The 19462-nt window shown below is 42.4% G+C and overlaps 1 protein-coding gene across 15 annotated transcripts in view; it reads left to right on the top strand.

Annotated features, from left to right (window-relative positions):
- Positions 1-702: 702 nt before the first annotated feature.
- Positions 703-19462, top strand: part of st3gal5 (ST3 beta-galactoside alpha-2,3-sialyltransferase 5) — a 94552-nt gene continuing 75792 nt past the window's right edge. For 3 of the 15 annotated variants that reach the window (XM_059650140.1, XM_059650128.1, XM_059650102.1), the window contains exons 1-2: positions 703-984; positions 1686-1779. In XM_059650140.1, the coding sequence (XP_059506123.1) occupies positions 1730-1779 (50 nt within the window). In that variant the 5' untranslated portion in view covers positions 703-984; positions 1686-1729. The other 12 variants (XM_059650142.1, XM_059650129.1, XM_059650092.1 and 9 more) reach the window with 6 other exon arrangements.

Below are 19462 nucleotides of genomic sequence, written 5' to 3'. Positions count from 1 at the left end.
CCACTGCTCATCATAACCCCTAAATCCTTTACTGTTCAAAAATTTATCTAGCCTTGCCTTAAAAACATTCAGCGAGGTAGCTTCAACCGCTTCACTACGCAGGGTATTCCACAGATTCACAACCCTTTGGGTGAAGGAATTCCTCCTGGCCTCAATCCTACATCTCCTTCCCTTTATTTTGAGGTCGCAGTTTCACCTGCTAGCGGAAACAACCTCCCTGTCTCCACTTTATCTATTCCCTGCATAATCTTATATGTTTCTATAAGGAGCAGGAAAGTCGACCATGTTCAATGTATTGACTCCATCCGTTTATTTCTGCAATCCCATCCCAGAAATCTTGACGAAGGGTTTCAGTCCGAAACGTTAATTTCCCTGCTCCTTGGATACTGTTTGACCTGCTGCGCTTTCCCAGCTTGTACAGTCCTTTTGCCGACTCCAATTCGAACCATTCGTCGCCTCTCAGCGAGACCCCTCGTCCACCGACGGTGGGGGGGGCGAAAGATGTCCATGAAGTCCCGCCCATTTTCTGACCAACAGCCGTGGAACTTTTCCATGAGCCCGCCTCCTGTTCTTTACAGTCGTATGCGGATGGTGGTGTTGTGGGTAACCGAACATGTCATTGGGGAGATTTCATGTCAGTCAAAAGCTCGTCACAAAACCTTCTCGCCCCCCCCCCAAGCGCGTGTCTTTGATCTCGCTCCGCCCACCGTTGGTGGACGACGAATCCCTCGATGTCCTTTCAATCTTATTTCCAAGTTAATTGTCTGGACTTTGCTCTTGAATGTTAACTTGATGTCGTGTGATAATTTTTTTGAATATTTGGGAAGCATAGGATGGATAGATCGCATTTTGCGTTTTAAATAAGCGCGTTTTTTTAAAAGAAAATGGATGAGTTATTGCGAGGGGAGCGGGGGAGGAACACTCGCTTCGGTGGAACTTAACTGGTTTTTTCGGTTTGGGGGAAAAAAAAGCCAGAAATCACGTGTAAGTCACCTGCTCCCTTAATTGCACCTCTCCTCGTCCTTGCAATAAAAGTAATGAAAAGAACGAAAGAAAAAAAAGTGTTGAAGGGTATTGACCGGCGTGTTACTAGATGTAATAACAGAGGAAAGGGGATGGAGCTGAAAGGTAAGGTTGGAGAGATGTGGGGACGAAGCGTTTTATTCTCTTCGCCTACTTTCAGTCGAGCGAGAGAACGAATTTCTCACTTGACTTCTTTTTGCGTCATTTATTAATTTTCGTATTATGTTCACTTTATACTACCCGAAAAGCAAGATTACGGCAGTGAAGGATACGTGTGTTGTAATCCGTGCATTTTAGCCTTCCCACATAACTGTGGGAAAGAGTGCTTGCGTTTTTTAAAATGCGTTTTTAGAGAAAATACTACATGTAAATCTACCGGGTTTAATGATCGCTTTGTTTGGTCCCAAGAATTCATGCTTTCTGGGGGGGGGGAAGCATTTTCAGTTAGCGTCCGTAAGCTGAAAAGGCAGTTTCGGTCTTGTATCTTAATTCTTCGAGGTTTTTTGTTTTGGAGGGAGTTGTTGGGGGTGGTGGGGTCTTTGTTCCTTCAGAAAGAGCATGAAGAAGCTGTCGGCTTATTTATTCTACCGACGTTATGTGCATTGGCAGGCAGTCTATGCTTTGCGCGAACGTTTTTCATAATCGACACTTTTTTTTTCCAGGAGTGTCTCATGCTTTTCATTCAACCCGAGTACATGGTTAAAATATGCCGGCGTTGCCTGGCAAAAGGACTGAATATGTACGCCTTACATACATGTACGTAATTTTTTTCAACGAAATAACCAGTAATATCGATTTTTTTTAAAAAAAAAAATCCTAACACCGCAAACGATTCGGAACGCAGAAGAAAGATTAATCTTTCGGGCTGACATTCTGAATTGACTTATGCTCATGGAAGGAACGGTTCTCCTCGAGTTCCTTCTGAACCGTATTTAATAAAATGCTGCAACATCTCCGCCCCCCCCAAGTCGTCGTTTAACGTCTCAATAGTATTGATGCATTTAATACTCAAAAATGCTTCACGTTTTAAGTTGACAAATAATTAGTAAAATTGCAACGTCGCCCAGCAGTGACAAATATTTAAATTACAGGACTGCTTCATTCAGCAGTCTTGTAATTTAAATTTTTTTTGTTGACTTGTTGGGGGTTTGAGGACTTTAATTTCCTCCCTAACAACTGGTATAGTGGGTGAGACTGATGTCTGAAGTACAACGTTAAACTTTCTAAAAATTTTTGGAAATCTAGGCATATTGGCATATTACAATAATTGTATTTGACAGTATATGGCAATAGGATGTGTTCTTTTATATTTCAGAATTGTTTGGTTACCATTCTATCTGTTGGCTGTAGTAAAGGACTCTCTCTCTAAATTAAAAACCAAAAGAACTGCAGTTGCTATACACTAGCAATCTCTCGTGGTTCCTGTGGTATTCCATAATGTTACTGGGCTGGTAGCAAAATAAATTTACGTTATTTCCATTTGTAGTAGTGCAATGTCAAGGCAGCATACATCTCATTTACAGCTAAAATTGAGCTGGTGTACTTTGCCCAATTTCTTTCATGTTGGGAGTCATAATGAAACCACCATAAAATTCTGCTAGTTATCATTTTTGATTTCTTATTCTGTCTAACTAAAGCATCTCTCATTGCTTGAACTGTTTCAAGAGGCATGGTGATAAGCAGGTAGTACTGTTGACTCTCAGCACCAGGGACCTGGGTTTGATTCCAGCGTTGGGTGACTGTGCAAATGCCACACAGATGTTCTCCTTGTCTGTATGGGTTGCTGCTGGGTGCTGAGGCTTCCTTCCCCCAGTCCAAAGATGGGAGGGTTTGGAGGATTGGCCATGATAATTTGCTCTGCAGTGTTCAAGGATGTAAGGCTAGGCGAATGTAGAGTTATCGGGATAGGGTGGGGGATTGGCTGTAGGTGTGATCCTCTTTGGAGGGTCATCGCAGACTTGATGGGCTGAATGGTCTCTTTCTGCACTGTAGGGTTTGTGATTCCTGTTGTTGGCTTGCTCACTGAACTGGCTGGTTATTGTCCAGATGTTCTGTCACCATGCTAGATAACCTCATCAGCGCGACCAATGGTGAAGCGATGTTCTACTGTGCTTGGTGCTTACAAGATCTGGTCTGTTAAATTGGGTTGTGTCAATTCTGTTGCTGTTCTGCATGAGTTTCTATATGGGATCTTATTCCACATATGTCATTGGTTGAAAACCAGGCCTCTAGAAATGGCCTGCTTCCACACTGTAGGGATTCTGAAATGTCAGGCAGCACTTCTCTCCAATAAGAGACCACTGCCCCTTGACAATGTCAGAGTAGGAATACTGTGAATAAATCGCCTGTCTGCCATCTGCAAGACAAATTGGAAGTGTGGAATATTCTTGATTACTCCTAGTGCTGCATGCTGGAAGTACAGAAAAAGGAGAAATTGTGTTGCTTGCCTTGATGCGGAATGTGGAGTTTTAGATTCCTAGATCACTGGGACTGTTTCTGGGAATGTAGGATTTTCAGGTAGGTTGGGGAGGCTGTAAAAGAGGAGGTGGTCTTGTTATTTATTAAGGTGTTTTAAAGCAGTAAGGAATTTATATTTTGGAAGGTCTTCAAATGAAGCTTTTGTAGATAGAGCTTAGGAATAAAAAGGGAGCAGTCACGCTCCCAAACAGTCTGCAGGCAATACTGGAGTAGATACGTAGACAAGTGTGTGTAAAAGCAATAATGGCGGAAATTATTTTAGGGGATCTCAAGTTGTGCCACAGTAACTAGGATAGTCATAGTGTAAAGAGTTTATGGGGGCTGATTTCTTGTAATGTATTCGGGGCACTTCTTGTATGTAGAAAGTCCAATAAGGGATGTGTGGTGTAGGATTGAATTCTGGAGAACATCGTTGGTTGGTGTTTGAGATTGCAGAGGGAGAGCATTACATTGATAGCAACCACAACACTTAAGTTCTTAAGAAAAGGGTTTTGGATTGGCCAAAGTAGACTGGCAGCAGCTACTTTTTGGGGTAAATCTCCTGTAGAACAGTGTGGTGGTGCATTCAAGATGGATTTGGCACAAGTACAGGCCAAAGGAGTTCAGTTTATAGTGAAATGTAGGAGCAATATACCCAGAGAACCTGAATGCATAGGAATATTCAGGACTGCAAAAAAAATGCATTAAATAGCTACAAAAAGAGCAAGGATTAGCAAGAACTGCAGATTCTGGAGTCACAGTCAATACAGCTGGAGAAACATGGCAGGTTAAGTTAGGCAGCACCAGAGGAGCAAGAAAATTGATGTTTCAGGTTTACATCCTTTGTCAGGACTAAGAAGGGAGCTTGGAAATATAAAAAAAGAGGATGTGTTGATAGGTGGATGTAGGCAGGGGTTAGTGGAGATTGGTCAATAGGGAGGGTGGATAGTTGGGAAAGAAGATGGACAGGTCATGTCAAATTGAGGAAGTGGGGATGAGAGGAAGGGTTGGGTGTGGGATGAAGCTGGGGGTGTGGAAATTTTGAACCAATGAATTCTATGTTGAGGCCATTGGGCTGGAAGCTCCTGAGGCGGAATAGGAGGTATTCCTCCAGTTTGCATGTGGTGTCGTTGTGATACTGGAGGAGGCCCAGGATTGGCATGTCATCAAGGGACTGGGCGGGTGAGTTAAAATTGTTGGCAGCAGAAAGTGGTGCTGATTACAAATACAGAGTGCAGATGATCCACGAATTAGTCACCGATTCTGCACTTGGTCTCACCGATGTAATGGAGATCACTTTGGGAGCAACAGATCCAGTATAGCAAGATGGAGAACGTACAGGTGAATCTCTCTTGAATTTGGAAAGATTGCTTGGAACCTTGGACGGAGGTGTAGGGGGCAAATGTACCACGCCCTGTGGTTGCAAGGAAATATTGGATGTGGTGGGGAGTCGTGGAGTGGGCATATAGGGATGTGGAGGTTGCGGAGTTGGATTGCAGGTGGTGGAAGTGGCAGAGGATGATATGTTGGAGTGTGATAAATGTGTAGAAGCTTTCGAAGGGTCATTTGAGCTTAATTTTTGGTGAGCTCTAGCTGATTAGTGTTAGACTTCACCTTAAATGTTATATTTGATCAATGGTTTGTAGGCAACCCTTGGCAATACAGTCAAGCCACCAGGGAGGATTACTAGTTTTTTTTTTCCTCTTTCTTTTGACCATCAGCCCTAATCCAGGTTGTTGTTAAGACTTATAACTCTGTAGGAGTAGGCCATTTGGCCCCTTTAGCCTGCTCTGCCATTCAATAGGATCATGGTTGACCCAACACTATCTATGAATGCTTTGCTGCTTTTTCCCTTCTAACCTTCAATTCCCCGACTGAACAAGAATGTGTCTATCTCTTCCTTTAAACATATACAAGGATTCCATTCCTTTAGCCTCAGAAGAAATTCCTCCTCAATTGTCTTGAATTGGGTGCCCTTTATTCTTTGGCTGTTTTCTGTGGTCCTAGACTCTCCAATGAAGGGAAACCTCCTCTCAAGCACTTACCTTGTCAAACCCTTGAAGAATCCTGTACGTTTCATTGAGATCACCTCTCCGTCTTCTAAATTCCAGTGAGGACAGTCCCAACCTCTTTAGCCTGTCCTCAAAAGACAATCCTTCCGTACCATGTATCATCCTCCTGAACCTGGTTCTGCACTTGAGCATGGACTGTTTCAATAGCAGAAAAGTTGCGAATGGTGCTGAACATCCCCACTTCTACCTTTATGATGGAGGGAAGGCCATTGATGCAGCTGAAGATGATTGGGCTTATAATATTACCCAGAGGAACTCCTGCAGAGATGTCCTAAACCATAGCTATCTTTCAAATGCTTGGTATGACTCCAACACTAATACCAACCTTGACAACACCTTCCAAACCAATGATCACTTCCTTCTAGGAGGAAAGGGTAGCAGATACATGGGGACGTCACCTGCTAGTTCCCCTCCAAGCCATTCACCATCCTGATTTGGAAATATATTGCTGTTTCCTCAGTGCCATTGAGTCAAAATCCTGGAACTCCTTTCCTAATGGTATTTTGGGCTTAATTACAGCACATGAACTATAATGGTTTCAGAAGGCAGCTTAGTACCACAGTAGGAATCGTTATGAATTGGGGAATGAATGTGAGGAAGGAACTTAAAGCAATTCCAATAATCAGGAACAGGGTACTGAGAAAATTATTAAAGTTGTCAGATTTCCAGGTCCTGAGACTTCACCCTTGGGCCTTAAAAGGATTTGATATGGAGAAAGTAAATGCACTCACTTTTATTTGTGGAAACTCTCTCTAGATTCTGGAAAGATCCTTTTCTATTAAAGAAATGAAGACCTAGCAATAGCATCTAAATTTTCTGGCACAAAGACGTGTAGGAAATTAAAGTTGTGAAGAGGACACCAGCCTGCAAAGGAATACAGATACATTGAGTGTTTGGGCAAAAGTTTATAATGTGGGTGAACTTGTCCACTTCAGGGGAAAACTAGAAATGGAGGACACATTTTTTAAAAAAAAGTCTCCCATTTTAGATGGAAATAAAGAACTAATCTTTCAGAGGATTGTGGATCTTTAGAACTTTATTTACCAGTCCCCACTAATGTTACTACTAGATATGGCTTGATGATTCATTTTTGATTTTTGTTTTGGATTGGTTTGGTTTTAGTAAGGTTTTGCTGAAAGATGAGCATGCAATGTCACAGATTTTTTTTTTAGCAAACTTCTGTTTTATTGTCTAAAAGACAATTTTCATGATCACAAACCAAAATGGACTAGCATAGCACTAGCTAGAATTCTTTGAGTATCTCTCTCCCTGTTTGCTGTCTATAAGTTGCAAGTCAGAAATTGGCATTTTCTCTAAAGCCTGGATGACTGTAGTTGCCACAACACTTGATATATGACACTGTCCAGGACACATCTGCCCACTTGTTTAGTACCACATCCGCAAGCATTCCCACCCTCTATCAGTGACACTTTGTAGCAGCAATGTGTATTATCTGAGATGCACTGTAGAAATTCACCAAGGCTCCGTGGACAACACCCCTCAAGTGCACAATTACCAGCAACTAGAAGAATAAGGGCTGCAGATACATGGGACCACCATTGCCTGCAAATCTCCCTCCAAATCACTCATCGTCCTGACTTGGAAGTATCTCATTTCTTTAATGTTGCTGACTCAATCCTGGAACCACCTCTTCATGGAAGCTTAGCATAACCACCTCAGCTAGCAACCAATGCTAGCCAGCAAGGTCATGTGCCACAGTTGATAGTGGAAGAGGAAGGATACTTTGAGTCAGCAATTGAGTTGTTTGTCACAAACTCAGCCTCTGATCTGCCCTTGTAGAATAGGTTTATGTGGCTGTTGATTTTAGTTTCCAGTCAATGCTAACTCCCAGGATCTTGATTGTTAAGACAATTCTGTGGTGGTAATGCCATTGAATGTCGACGGGAGATGGTTAGATTTTTTTTCTTTCGTTAGCAATGGTCATTGCCTGTCACTTGTGTTGTGAGCACCTTTTTTGGTTGCCACTTGTCAACTTTGAACTAGATATTATCTAAATCTTACTGCCTTTGGGCGTGGACTGCTTTCGTATCTGGGTAGTGCAATGTTTAGCATCACTCGCAATCATAAATAAACGTGCCTGATTCTCAGATTATGATTGTGTGACAATCATTTGATAATGTAGCTGAAGAATAATTGGGTTAAGGACAGTATGCTGTGGAATTTCTGCAGTGAAGTGTCCTGGGAGTGAGATAATTAGCTTTTTTTCTTTACTAGGTTTAACTGTAACCAGCAGTGAGTTTCCCTCCTGGTTCCTGTTGACTTTAAGCTAACAAATTTCTGAAGTGTCTAGGCCTGAAACGTCAGCTTTTGTGCTCCTGCGATGCTGCTTGGCCTGCTGTGTTCATCCAGCTCCACACTTTGTTATCTTGGGTTCTCCAGCATCTGCAGTTCCCATTATCTCCTATTGACTTTACTCTTGCTAAACCTTCTTTAATGGCATACTTTGGTCAGATGCTGCCTTGTCATCAAGGGCCATTGTTCTCTGCCTCCTGGAGTTCAATTCTCTTGTCCATGTGCAGACCAAACCTATGAAGTCAGGAGCCAAGTGGCCCTAGCAGAACCCAGACTGTGTGTCAGTGGACAGGTGCTGCAGTGCGAGTGTCACAGAATGTCACCTTCTACTTCTTTTGAGGTAGATTAAAGAGACTGCTTTGAACAACTAGGATTATTTTGCCTTTTAGTGGACAGGACACACTTGGGCAATGTCGCCCATGTTGTGTAGGTGCCAGTGCAGTAACTGTACTGAAACAGCTTGGCTAAGGATCTGTGTAGGTTCGGAGATAAAGCTTTTGGTAGTATTGGTGAGACTTGTAGCATGTGCAGTAACTAATTCCTTCCGCCATTCTTTTGATAACGTGAAGTAAATTGTCACAATGCCAGCATCATACTGCCAGGGACCTCTGAAGTAGACACAGATGGACATTCCCTTAACACTTTTATGGCTGAAGATGATTGCAAATATTTGCAATGTAAAAAAACGTGCTGAAGTGCTGGGCTCCACCATCATCGAGAATGGGGATAATTGTAGAGCTGCCTTCTCTGGTTAATTGTCTACAATCCTTCATGACTGGTTGTGGTACAAAAGACAAAACAACTGAAAATCAAACAAAAGCATTAAATTGCTGGAAAAATTCAGCAGGTCTGGAGCACTTGTGGAGAAAAAACAGTTGATGTTTCAGATCTAGTGATTGTTCTTCAGAACAGACACTCTTCTAATGATACACAACAGCATTAGCGGCCATCAGAGGCTATGGCTATGGCTATGGGAAGGAGGGCTTTATTGGTAGTGACCGCCAGCATAGCCTTGCCCAGGGTAGCAAGGGTGGGTGTTATTTAAAGTGTTTATCATCTTGGGACTAGAAGAACAGTTGGTGACAAAATTCAATGTAATGGACCTGCGGGGAGCAGGACTGGGGTTGGGGTGGTAGGGAAGTGGGGAAGAGAGAAGAAACATCAGTGGGAATGAGTTGTTGGGGTAGTGTATGGTAAAAGGGGACGTGGGGACTGAGGGGTGACTTTAGCTAACGATCAAGCAGACACTAGTGAGGTTGTTCACACCGAGCTGTGTTCCCTCTGTCATCTACCCTTTTCAAAATGTGAAATCTATCAGAATTTTATAGGCCACAACATAGGACCCATGTCTGCTGGATCTCTATCCGTTCTCTGGATGTGAGTCTGCTCGCTGAGCTGGAAGGTTAGTTTTCAGATGTTTCGTCACCATTCTAGGTAACATCATCAGTGAGCCTCTAACGAAGCTTCATCGGAGGCTCACTGATGTTACCTAGAATGGTGACGAAATGTCTGAAAACTAACCTTCCAGCTCAGCGAGCAGACTCTCATCCAGAACCTCAACCTGAGCTACAAATCTTCTCAACTTCTCTATCCGTTCTATCCAGCCCACTCATGATTTCAAAAATCTCATTTGTACCTTTTCTCCTCTTCAATTTATCCTCATAACTGAAATTTCTCATTCCTGGAACCATTCTTTGTAAATCACCCCTTGCACTCTGTCGAATGCATTTCTGTTTTGCCTATAATGTGGCATCCAATGCTATGCACTGTACTCTAAGGTCCAATAAATGCCTTGTACAATTTCAGCATCAAATCCTTTGCTCTAATGCTATATGCCTCGATTTAATAAAGCCCAAGGTACAAGTGTTTTACCAAATGCTGACGTTTACCTTTGATCTATGTACATCAACACTGGTCCATCTGGAAATTGAACATTGCAATTTGTGATGTGGAATTGACTTGGTCGAGTGTTTTTTTTTTTGAAGAAGTAACGAAGAGGATTGAAGGCAGAGTGATGGACATGGTCCACATGGACTTCAGTAAGGCATTTGACAACGTTCTATGTGGTGGACTCGTTAACAAGGTTCTATCGCATAGTCATACAGAACAGAAACAAACCCTTCAGTCCAAGTTTCCCAAACTGAATTAGCCCCATTTGCCTGCATTTGGCTCATATCCTTCTAAACCTTTCCCTATTCATATGCCTCTCACATGGAATACAGGGAGAAGTAGCCATTTGGGTAATAACTAGCTCAAAGTTAGGAGCCAGGGTGGTCGTGGAAGGTTGCTTTTAGGAATGAAGGCTCGTGACCAGCAGTATATGGCAATGATTGGTGCCGGGTGCTTTGTTTGTTTTTGTCACTTATATAAATGATATGGATGTGGATATAGGAGGTGTGGTCAATAACTTTGCAGATGATGACAAAATTGGTGCAGTAAACAACCAGGAGTGTTATCTCAGTACAGCAGGACCTTGATCAGATAGGTGGATGGGCTGAGGTGTGGCAGATGGAGTTTGATCGAGGTAAATGGTAGAGAAAATCAGGGCAGGACTTATAGATTTATTGGTAGGGTCCTGGGGAGTGTTGCCAAGCTGAGACCTGGGGAACAGACCTTTGCCATTTACTCGATCCATGTCCCTCATGATTTCATAAAGTGTTATAAGATCACCCCTCAGCCTCTGACTCTCCAGGGAAAATAGTCCTATCCTATTAAGCCTCTCCCTATAGGTCAAAGCCTCCAACCCTGGCAACATCCTCAAAACTCTTCTGAACACTTGCAAGTTTTAAAATATCCCTCCTATAGGTGGGAAACCAGAATTGTGTATAACACTCCAAAAGTTTTTGAACCAATGTCCTATACAGCTGTAAAATGACCTCCCAACTTCTGTACTCCATGCACGGTGCAATAAAGTCAAGCATACCAAATGTTGCTATCCGATCCACCCACGACTCCACTTTCAAGAGACTATGAACTTGTGCTCTAAGATCTGTTTGCTCAGTAGTATTTCACAGAACCTTACTGTTAAGTGTATAAGTCCTGTCCTGATCTGCCTTTGCAAAATGCAGCACTCCACATTTTTATCTAAATTAAACTCCAACTGCCACTCCTCAGCCCGTTGGCCCACTTGATCAAGATCCTGTTGTACTCTGAGGTAACCTTATTTGCTGTCTACTGCATCTACAATTTTGGTGTCATCTGCAAGCTTAATAACTATACCTCCTGTGTTGATACCCAAATTATTTATATAAATGATGAAATGCAATGAATCCAGCACCAATTTTGGTGGCACACTGCTGGTTACAGGTCTCCAGAGAGAAAAGCAACATCCCATCGCCACCCTCTGCCTTCTACCCTTTTGAGCAAGTTCTGCATCCTAATAGCCAGTTCTCCTTGTATTCTGTGTGATCTAACATTGCAAACCAGTCTGCCATGGGGAACCTCATCGAATGCCTTACTGAAGCCCATATAGATCACATCACTCCTCTCATCAATTCTTTTTCTTCAAAAAAATTAATCAAGTTAGAGAGAGACAGTTTCCCTCACACAAAGCCATGTTGACTATCCATAATGAGACCTTGTCTTTTCAGATACATGTAAACCCTGTTTCCTGCAGGATTCTCTCCAACTTGTCCACCACCAATGTCAGGCCTCTCAGCCTATAGTTCCTTGACTTCATACCACCTCCTTAAATAGTGGCACATGTTAGCCTACCTCCCATTTTCTGGCACGTCATCTGTGACTATTGATGAAACAAATACTTCAGCAAGGGGCCCAGCAATCTCTTCCTTCACTTCCCACAATGTTGTGGGGTACACCTGATGAGGTCCTGGGGATTTATCCATTTATCCATGCATTTTAAGATGTTCAATATCTTCTCTTCTGTGAAATGGACACTTTTTTGAGGTGTTGCTATATATTTTCCCATGTTCATCCAGCTACTTTCATCAAGCAGAAGCTATAAAAGTTTGAATGCATGTACGAGCAGATTCAAGAACAGCTGCTTCTCTATTATCACACTTTTGAATGGACCTTTTTAGATGTTAACGTTCTTTCTCTGCACATTCTTGGCTACTGTAATACTATTTTGACTTTGTTCTGCTACCCTGATGCACGTTATATAGTATGATCAACCTTTATAGCATGCAAATTAACACTTTTCACTATCTTGATTGCATGTAACAACAATCAGTCAACTAGCTGACAATAGAAGCTTCTTTAGATATACAAAAATGGCCCCTTTAAAAAGTGAATCTGGGCTGATGGTTTTAGGGAACAAGGTGATACAAAATCTGCTTATCAGTCTTTTATGGTGGCAGATGTGTCAAATGTCCTATCAATAATGAAGTATATGGGGAAGAATTAAGTACCATTACCTTCTCTCAAGAATTAGTATTAGACCAACTATCAACCCTGAAGGGTTGCATCCTATGATCCTGCATGAGTTAGATACAGAGATAGCAGGTGTGTTGGTTGTAATTTTCTGAAATCCTTTGGTACATGGAGAAGTACCAAAAGGTTGGAAAACAGCTAATAAAACATGCCTATTTTTTAAAAAAGTGGGTGATTTACAGCCAAATAATCTAACATCTATTGTTAGAAAAGTATTGGAATGTACTTGTAAGTACATTTGGAAGACTATAATCTAATCAAGCAGAGGCAGCATGGCCTCATGAAAATGAAATTGTCTGACTATTAGTTCACATACAGCAGATAGAGGGGAGGCAATAGATGTGATGTATTTGGACTTGCAAAAGGTACCTCCAAAAAAAGCTAAGACATGGAGCCCACAGTATTGGAATTGGTTAATGGGCAGGAAATAGCTAGTAGGGATAAGGTTTCTTGCAGGTTGGTGATTTGTGACCCATGGCAGTGGAGTTTAAGAAGAATCCGTGCAGCAATCACAAGTGTTTGCATACATATTAATAACTTGGAAGGATGTGAATGTACTCTATCCAAATTTGTAGATGATACATGTCAATGGATAGGCAAGATGAGGGGTGCAAACAGTTTAGCAAGATGAGGGGTGCAAACAGTTTAGCAAGATGGTGATTGGTTAATTAAGTCTGCAGAAATTTGGAAAATGGACCATAATGTGGGAAATGTGAAGTTCATTTTGGTAGGGAGAACAAATTATTTTAAATGGAGCAAAAACTGCAGAAAGCTTCAACGCAAAGGGACTTTGGGGGAGGGCAGATGTTATTCGTAGATAAAATGTAGCAAGCTAGCACACTGGTGTAGCAGAGAATCCAGTATGCTATTGGCTGTTATTTTACAGGGTTTGGAGTGTAAGAGTAGGGGAGTCTTGCTGTGACTGTACAAGATGCTGGTGAGACCACATCTGCAGTACTGTGAACAATTTTGGTCTCCTTTTATTTCAGGAAAGATAATATTTCATTGGAAGTAGTTCAGAAAAGTTTCACTAGGATGTCTCCCTGTATGGAGGGATTGACCTATGAGAAAAGGCTGAACAAGTGGGGACGCTCCTTGCTGGAATTTAGAAGAATGAGGGAATTCTTAAGGGGTTAGAAAGGGTAAATTGAAATGATGTTTCCCCTCATGGGAGAGTCTGGGTTCAGAGGGCACAGTCCCAGAATAAAGGGGTGCTAATTTAGGACTGAGATGAGGAATTTCTTTTGACAGTGGAGAGTTTTTGGAACACCTTGCCACAAAGCTGGGTGGGCAGAGTCCTTGTGTATATTTAAGGTTGAGATGGATAGTTTTTGATCAGTAGGATAATTGATAGTTATGGGAAAAAGACAGGAAAGTGCTCATGAAGATTGATACAATCATGGCTGATCTGACAAATTGTGGAACAGCCTTGAAGGCACGAACAGCCTAATCCTGTTCCTATTTCTTATGGTCTTTAATATTGATCTGTATGGAATCTGTCATGCATTCTCTTATGCATCAGGACAGTGAGCAATAGCAATTGTGAAAGACCCTGCTGGTTCATTTCACTTTCAGGTGATGAGGTCAGTACTGCGGCCTGAGAAGTAGGATTCGAGAAACTTAACTGGCTTTCTTTAGGTACACATATGGTGTTTAGAGGACCATATCGTGTTGTGGGATTCACCAACAGGAAGGTGTTCTTGTAGGTGATTTGTGATCACCATCACCATTGTGGAGATGTGTGCCTGCTGTCCTCAGGCTCCACAATTTGTACATCACGGTGCACTCTTTTGTACCTATGCATTTGAGGGTTTAGGTGCCTTATAAGACTGGCTGCTGGCAGGACTACAGTCATGGTTTAGGATGCCATTGGAAAACACCCTGACTAGGGTGTGTGCACCCAGTGTGCAGATTTAAAGCCACCATATTTTCAACCAGGGTCATGATTGGAACTGTTTGGACCAGTCTGGGAGAACTCTCCAGTACAGTCTGAACAGTGTGCTACACCATCCCGGCTTGCTGTGTACTGCACAATTGGAGCAGGCAACAAGGAAATGTTAGGTTGAGGACCTGGGGAATGAGGACACTAAGGAGGTGGAAGCTTTCTTTGTGCATGGCACAGCTCAATTGCATTTGGCACTACAGACCAAATTGACAACAGGTTTCTGTAAATAAACGCTGTATGCAGCAGAATATTATGGAATGTGAAAAAGTGGTTGTCAATATGCTGGTCTTCAGCCAATCACTTCACGTGATATCAAGAAATGGTTGGAGGCTCTGGATTCTACAAAAGCAAAATTCCAGTGATTACTGAAGATTTGTGTTCCAGAACACGCTGCTCTTGTACCCAAGCTATTCCAGTATAGTTACAACACTGGTATCTACTCTTATGTCCATAAGACATAGCATTCGGCCCACTAAGTCTGCTCCGCCATTCAATCATGCCTGATTAAGTTCCCCAACCTCGTTCTCCTTGTAACACTTGATCCTATTGATAATCAAGAACCTATCTACCTCAGTCTTAAATGTACTCAATGAGCTGGCCTCCACAGCCTTCTGTGGCACTGAATTCCATAGATTCACCAGCTGGGCTGGTTGTGTGATGCAGAGCGGGGAGGGGATGAACTGGGCTGGTTTTGGGATGCGGTGGGGGAAGGGGAGATTTTGAAGCTGGTGAAGTCCACATTGATACCATTGGGCTGCAGGGTTCCCAAGCGGAATAGGAGTTGCTGTTCCCAAAAACCAGCCCAGCTCTTCCCCTTCCCCCACTGCATCCCAAAACCAGCCCAACCTGTCTCTGCCTCCCTAACCTGTTCTTCCTCTCACCCATCCCTTCCTCCCACCCCAAGCCGCACCTCCGTTTCCTAACTACTAACCTCATCCCACCTCCTTGACCTGTCTGTCTTCCCTGGACTGACCTATTTCCTCACTACCCCCCCCATACTCTCCTCTCCACCTATCTTCTTTTCTCTCCATCTTCGGTCTGCATCCCCCTCTCTCCTTATTTATTCCAGAACCCTCACCCCATCCCCCTCTCTGATGAAGGGTCTAGGCCTGACACACCAGCTTTTGTGCTCCTGAGATGCTGCTTAGCCTGCTGTGTTCATCCAGCCTCACACTTTATTATCCAACATTGTATTTGCCTTCTTGACTACTGACTCAACCTGCAATTTTACCTTGAAAGAATATTGAACTAGAACTCTCTCAAGTCTTTTTGCACTTTAGACTTCTGAATTTTCTCCCCATTTAGAAAATAATCCCTGCTTTTCTTCTTACCAAAGTGCATGGAACAGTGTTAAAAATTGCCCCAGTGTCTGATTATAAGCAGGACAAATCCTACCCAGACAGTTACATCCCATCAATCTATTCTCGATTGTCAGTAAAGTGGAAGGTGTCATCACCTGTGCTATCCAGCAGCATCTGCTCAGCAATAACCTATACAGTGATGCCTGGTTTGGGCTCCACCAGGGCCCATGGCTCCTGACCTCATTGCAGCCTTGCTTTAAACATGGACAGAAGTGAAGGAAGGTGAAACCCAGTGATATTATCACTGGACCATTAATTCAGAGATCCAGGTAATGTTCTGGCAACCTGTTTGAATGCTGCTGTGGCATATGGTGAAATTTGAATTTAATAAGAAGCTGGAATTAAGAGTCTATTGAAGACCATGAATCCATTGCCGATTGTAAGAAAAATCCATCTAATTCACTAATATTTTTAGCCATGCTTGTGGTCTGGCCTACGTGTGATTCCAGACCCATAGCAAGGTTGTTGACTCTTAACTGCTGTCTGGGCAATGAGTGGGCAATAAATGCTGGCCAGCATCACCTTATCCTCTGAATCTGTTTTTCAAAAAAAAAACACTGAATTCCAAAGATGAGGTGATAGTCACAGTCTTTGGATCAAAACTGCTTTTGACTATGTGTGGCATCAAGGACCCTTAACAAAACTGGAATCAATGGTAATCAGGGGCAAGCTTTACATTGGTTGGTGACACACCTGGTACATAAGATGGTCATGGTTATTGATCAGCTGTCTCAATTCCAAGAGATCTCTGCAGAAGGCCGCCAGGGTTGTGTCCTAGGCTCGACCATCTTCAACTGATTTATCAATGATCTTCTATCTATTATAAGATCAGAAGTGATCTTTCTAGGGAAGCTCAGTAGTTAGCACTGCTGCCTCACAATGCCGGTGACCCGAGATCGATTCCACCCTCTGGCAACTCTGTGTGGAGTTTGAATATTCTCCCTGTATCTGCGTGGGTTTCCTACAGGTGCTCTGGTTTCTTCCCACAGTCCAAAGATGTGCAGGCAAGGTGGATTGGCCATGCTAAATTGCCAGTAATGTTCAGGGGTGCGTAGATTAGGGGGATGGATCTGGGTGGGATGCTTTGAGTGTCGGTGTGGACTTCTTTTGCTGAAGGGCCTGTTTCCACACTCTAGGATTCTATGAAGTGGAGATTTGCAATCAGTGAACAACATTCAACACCATCGTGACTCTTCAGACACTGAAACAGTCAGTGTTAAAATGCACCAAGATTTGGATGGTATCTTACACTTGGCCTGACAAGTGGCAAGTAACAAATGCCAGGTAACTAACATCTCTAATAAGAGACAATCTAACCACTGCCCCTAAACATTCAATGGTATTATCATCATGGAATCTCCCTCTATCATCCTGGGGGGTTACCATTGACTGGAAACACACCTGGACTTGCCACATAAACAATGCCTACGAGACCAGATGCAAGACTAGAATACAATGATGAGCAACTCCCCAAAACCTGTCCATTGTCTCCATTGTGATGGAATGCTCCCAACTTGCCTGGATGGATGCAGCTCCAACAATATTCTAGAAGATTGCCATCCAGGACATAACAACAGACTTTGTTTGTTTGTCACACCCCATCCACTCCCAACACTACCGATTTTGTATAGTAGCAGCATTGTGTACTGTACACATGATGCACTGCATAAATTCATCAAAGATTAAAGTTTTGGCAAAGATCTGGGAAAAGATAACCATAGTAGCCCAAGCCAAACACACGCACACTGAAATTCCGAGAGGCATAGTTCTCTGTTCTCAATCAACAAGTGTGTAGAATTGTACCCCATATACAAACCCATACAGATCAAAACTGGAAATGACACTGCTCACCATAACAGACCAGACAGAGAAATTCCAAGCGGAGTAGAATAACATTGCTTCATCAGAGGCTCCACTGATGGTCACCTAGCATGGTCACTAAATGTTTGAACAAAACCAAGCCAGCTGGTCTAGCAAGTCAACAACCTCATTCACCAAACATCCTCAGACAGCACCTTCCAACCTCTCAGCCACTTCTGCCTAGAACATTAAGGGCAATAGATACATGGGAAACCTGCAAGCTCCCCTGTAAGTAACTCACCATCCTGACTTGGAAATATATTGCTGCTCAGTCAAAATTCTGGAATTCTCTCCTGAATGGCATTATGGGCCTGCCTAAAGCACATGGACTGCAACAGTTTTAGAAGGCAGCTCCCGACGACCACCACCTCGAGGGTAACTAAGGCAATAAATGCTAGCCAGCAGCAACACCCACATCACTTTTTTTAAAAGAAAGAGAATTAGGCTTGTAGGAGAAAGGAAGAAGGTGAAATTGAGGATTCTTGGGTCAACCCTTTCTCATTGAATTGAGCAGCATATCAATGAGCTGAGAGGTCTTTCCTCTAATGTTGAAATTTGATTTCCTTATGTATGAGGATCCATCATATGACCAAACAAAGCAAGGACAAGAATGTAGGTTGTTTGGAGCCTTGAGTCTGCCATGGAATTTTAATATGATCATTGCTGATCTGAAACTCCTCATGACCACTTTTTGCTCTTTACCCATAAATGCCTGTTTTGCCTGCTAAGCAAGACTCTGAGCTTTAAATATGCACAAGGCCTCTGTGCACAAAGCTTTTTGTGACAAGGAGTTTCAAAGACGACTGTCAGAGGAAATTCCTCCTCATCTCGGTCTTCAATGGCTGCCTGTTTTTATTCTGAGACTATGCCCCATGGTATTAACCCCATTTTGGGGGGCTGGGGGTGGGGGAGAAAGCATCCTCTCAGTATTTACCCTATGTTTCAATGAGATCACCTCTCATTCCTATAATGTCCAGCAAGTAGAAACCAACCTGTTTTAGCCTTTTCTCATAGGATTATCCCTTGAGGGAGGGATTGTCTTAATAAACCTGCCAAAATTGTGCTCACTACTCCAGATGTGGTCTGTCCAGCATCACCTATGGTTGCAGTAAGACTTCCTATTTTCATACTTCAACCTCATTGGAATAAGGGCCAGCATTCCAATAGCCACCTTAATTACAAAGGTTTCAGCTTCCTGAAATATTATCTAAAAAAGAGAATACAGGGCTGGAAATGTACAATAGCTTTGGCACACTGCATTCAATTCTGGTCATGGTATTCTCAAAGGAATTATTGGCCTTGCAGGAGGTGTGGGACACAGGCATCACAACGATACTGATATTGACCCTTTTTGGTCACATGTATAAATTTACTTGAATTTTCTTCTTATGGGCATAGTATGGATATAGATTTGCACTGTATATTTCCTAACTTGGTAAATCGGTCATTTGAAAATCAGTTGCTGAAGTACAAAATGTGCAGCTTGATAGTTTGAAGCAATTGAATTATTTTAGGTAGGTGGGTACTAATTAATATTGAGATTCAAAGTACCATTACTGATTAAGTTATTTATTCAGGCAGTTATTTTAAATAATATAGTCTGTGTTAATTGAAGAAAATGGATTTATTTTAAACTTGACTGCTGCAAGTCATCCAAGGATGATTTAATATGAACATATGACTGACTTTTATAGTTTTTAAAATGGTGGAGTTCACTAGAAAAATCAGGATATCCAAATTGGGATATCGGGAACTTTAAAAGCTCGACTTGTACCAAATTTTAAAAGTATTTTCAATTTCATAGTAATGTAGTTTTGCAAAGCTATTTTGGTGTGTAAGTAGTGATTGCAAAATGAATGTTTTTTTGCAAAGAAAACAGAACTACCAGATCTCTCTTCCCTCAAAATGGTGCGGCAAATGAACATCTGAAATAAAGTGGTGCCTCAAACTTGTGCATTGTTTTCCCCAGCTGAGTGTACTTGCCTCCCTCCCACTGGCCGAAGTTGGCGGCACAGTAGACAAGAATGATTTCCAAGGTT

This window comes from Stegostoma tigrinum, chromosome 1 (genome assembly GCF_030684315.1).
Source record: "Stegostoma tigrinum isolate sSteTig4 chromosome 1, sSteTig4.hap1, whole genome shotgun sequence".
NCBI lineage: Eukaryota > Metazoa > Chordata > Chondrichthyes > Orectolobiformes > Stegostomatidae > Stegostoma > Stegostoma tigrinum.
Note: the sequence above shows the minus strand (reverse complement) of the source record. Positions and strands in the feature narration are given on the sequence as shown.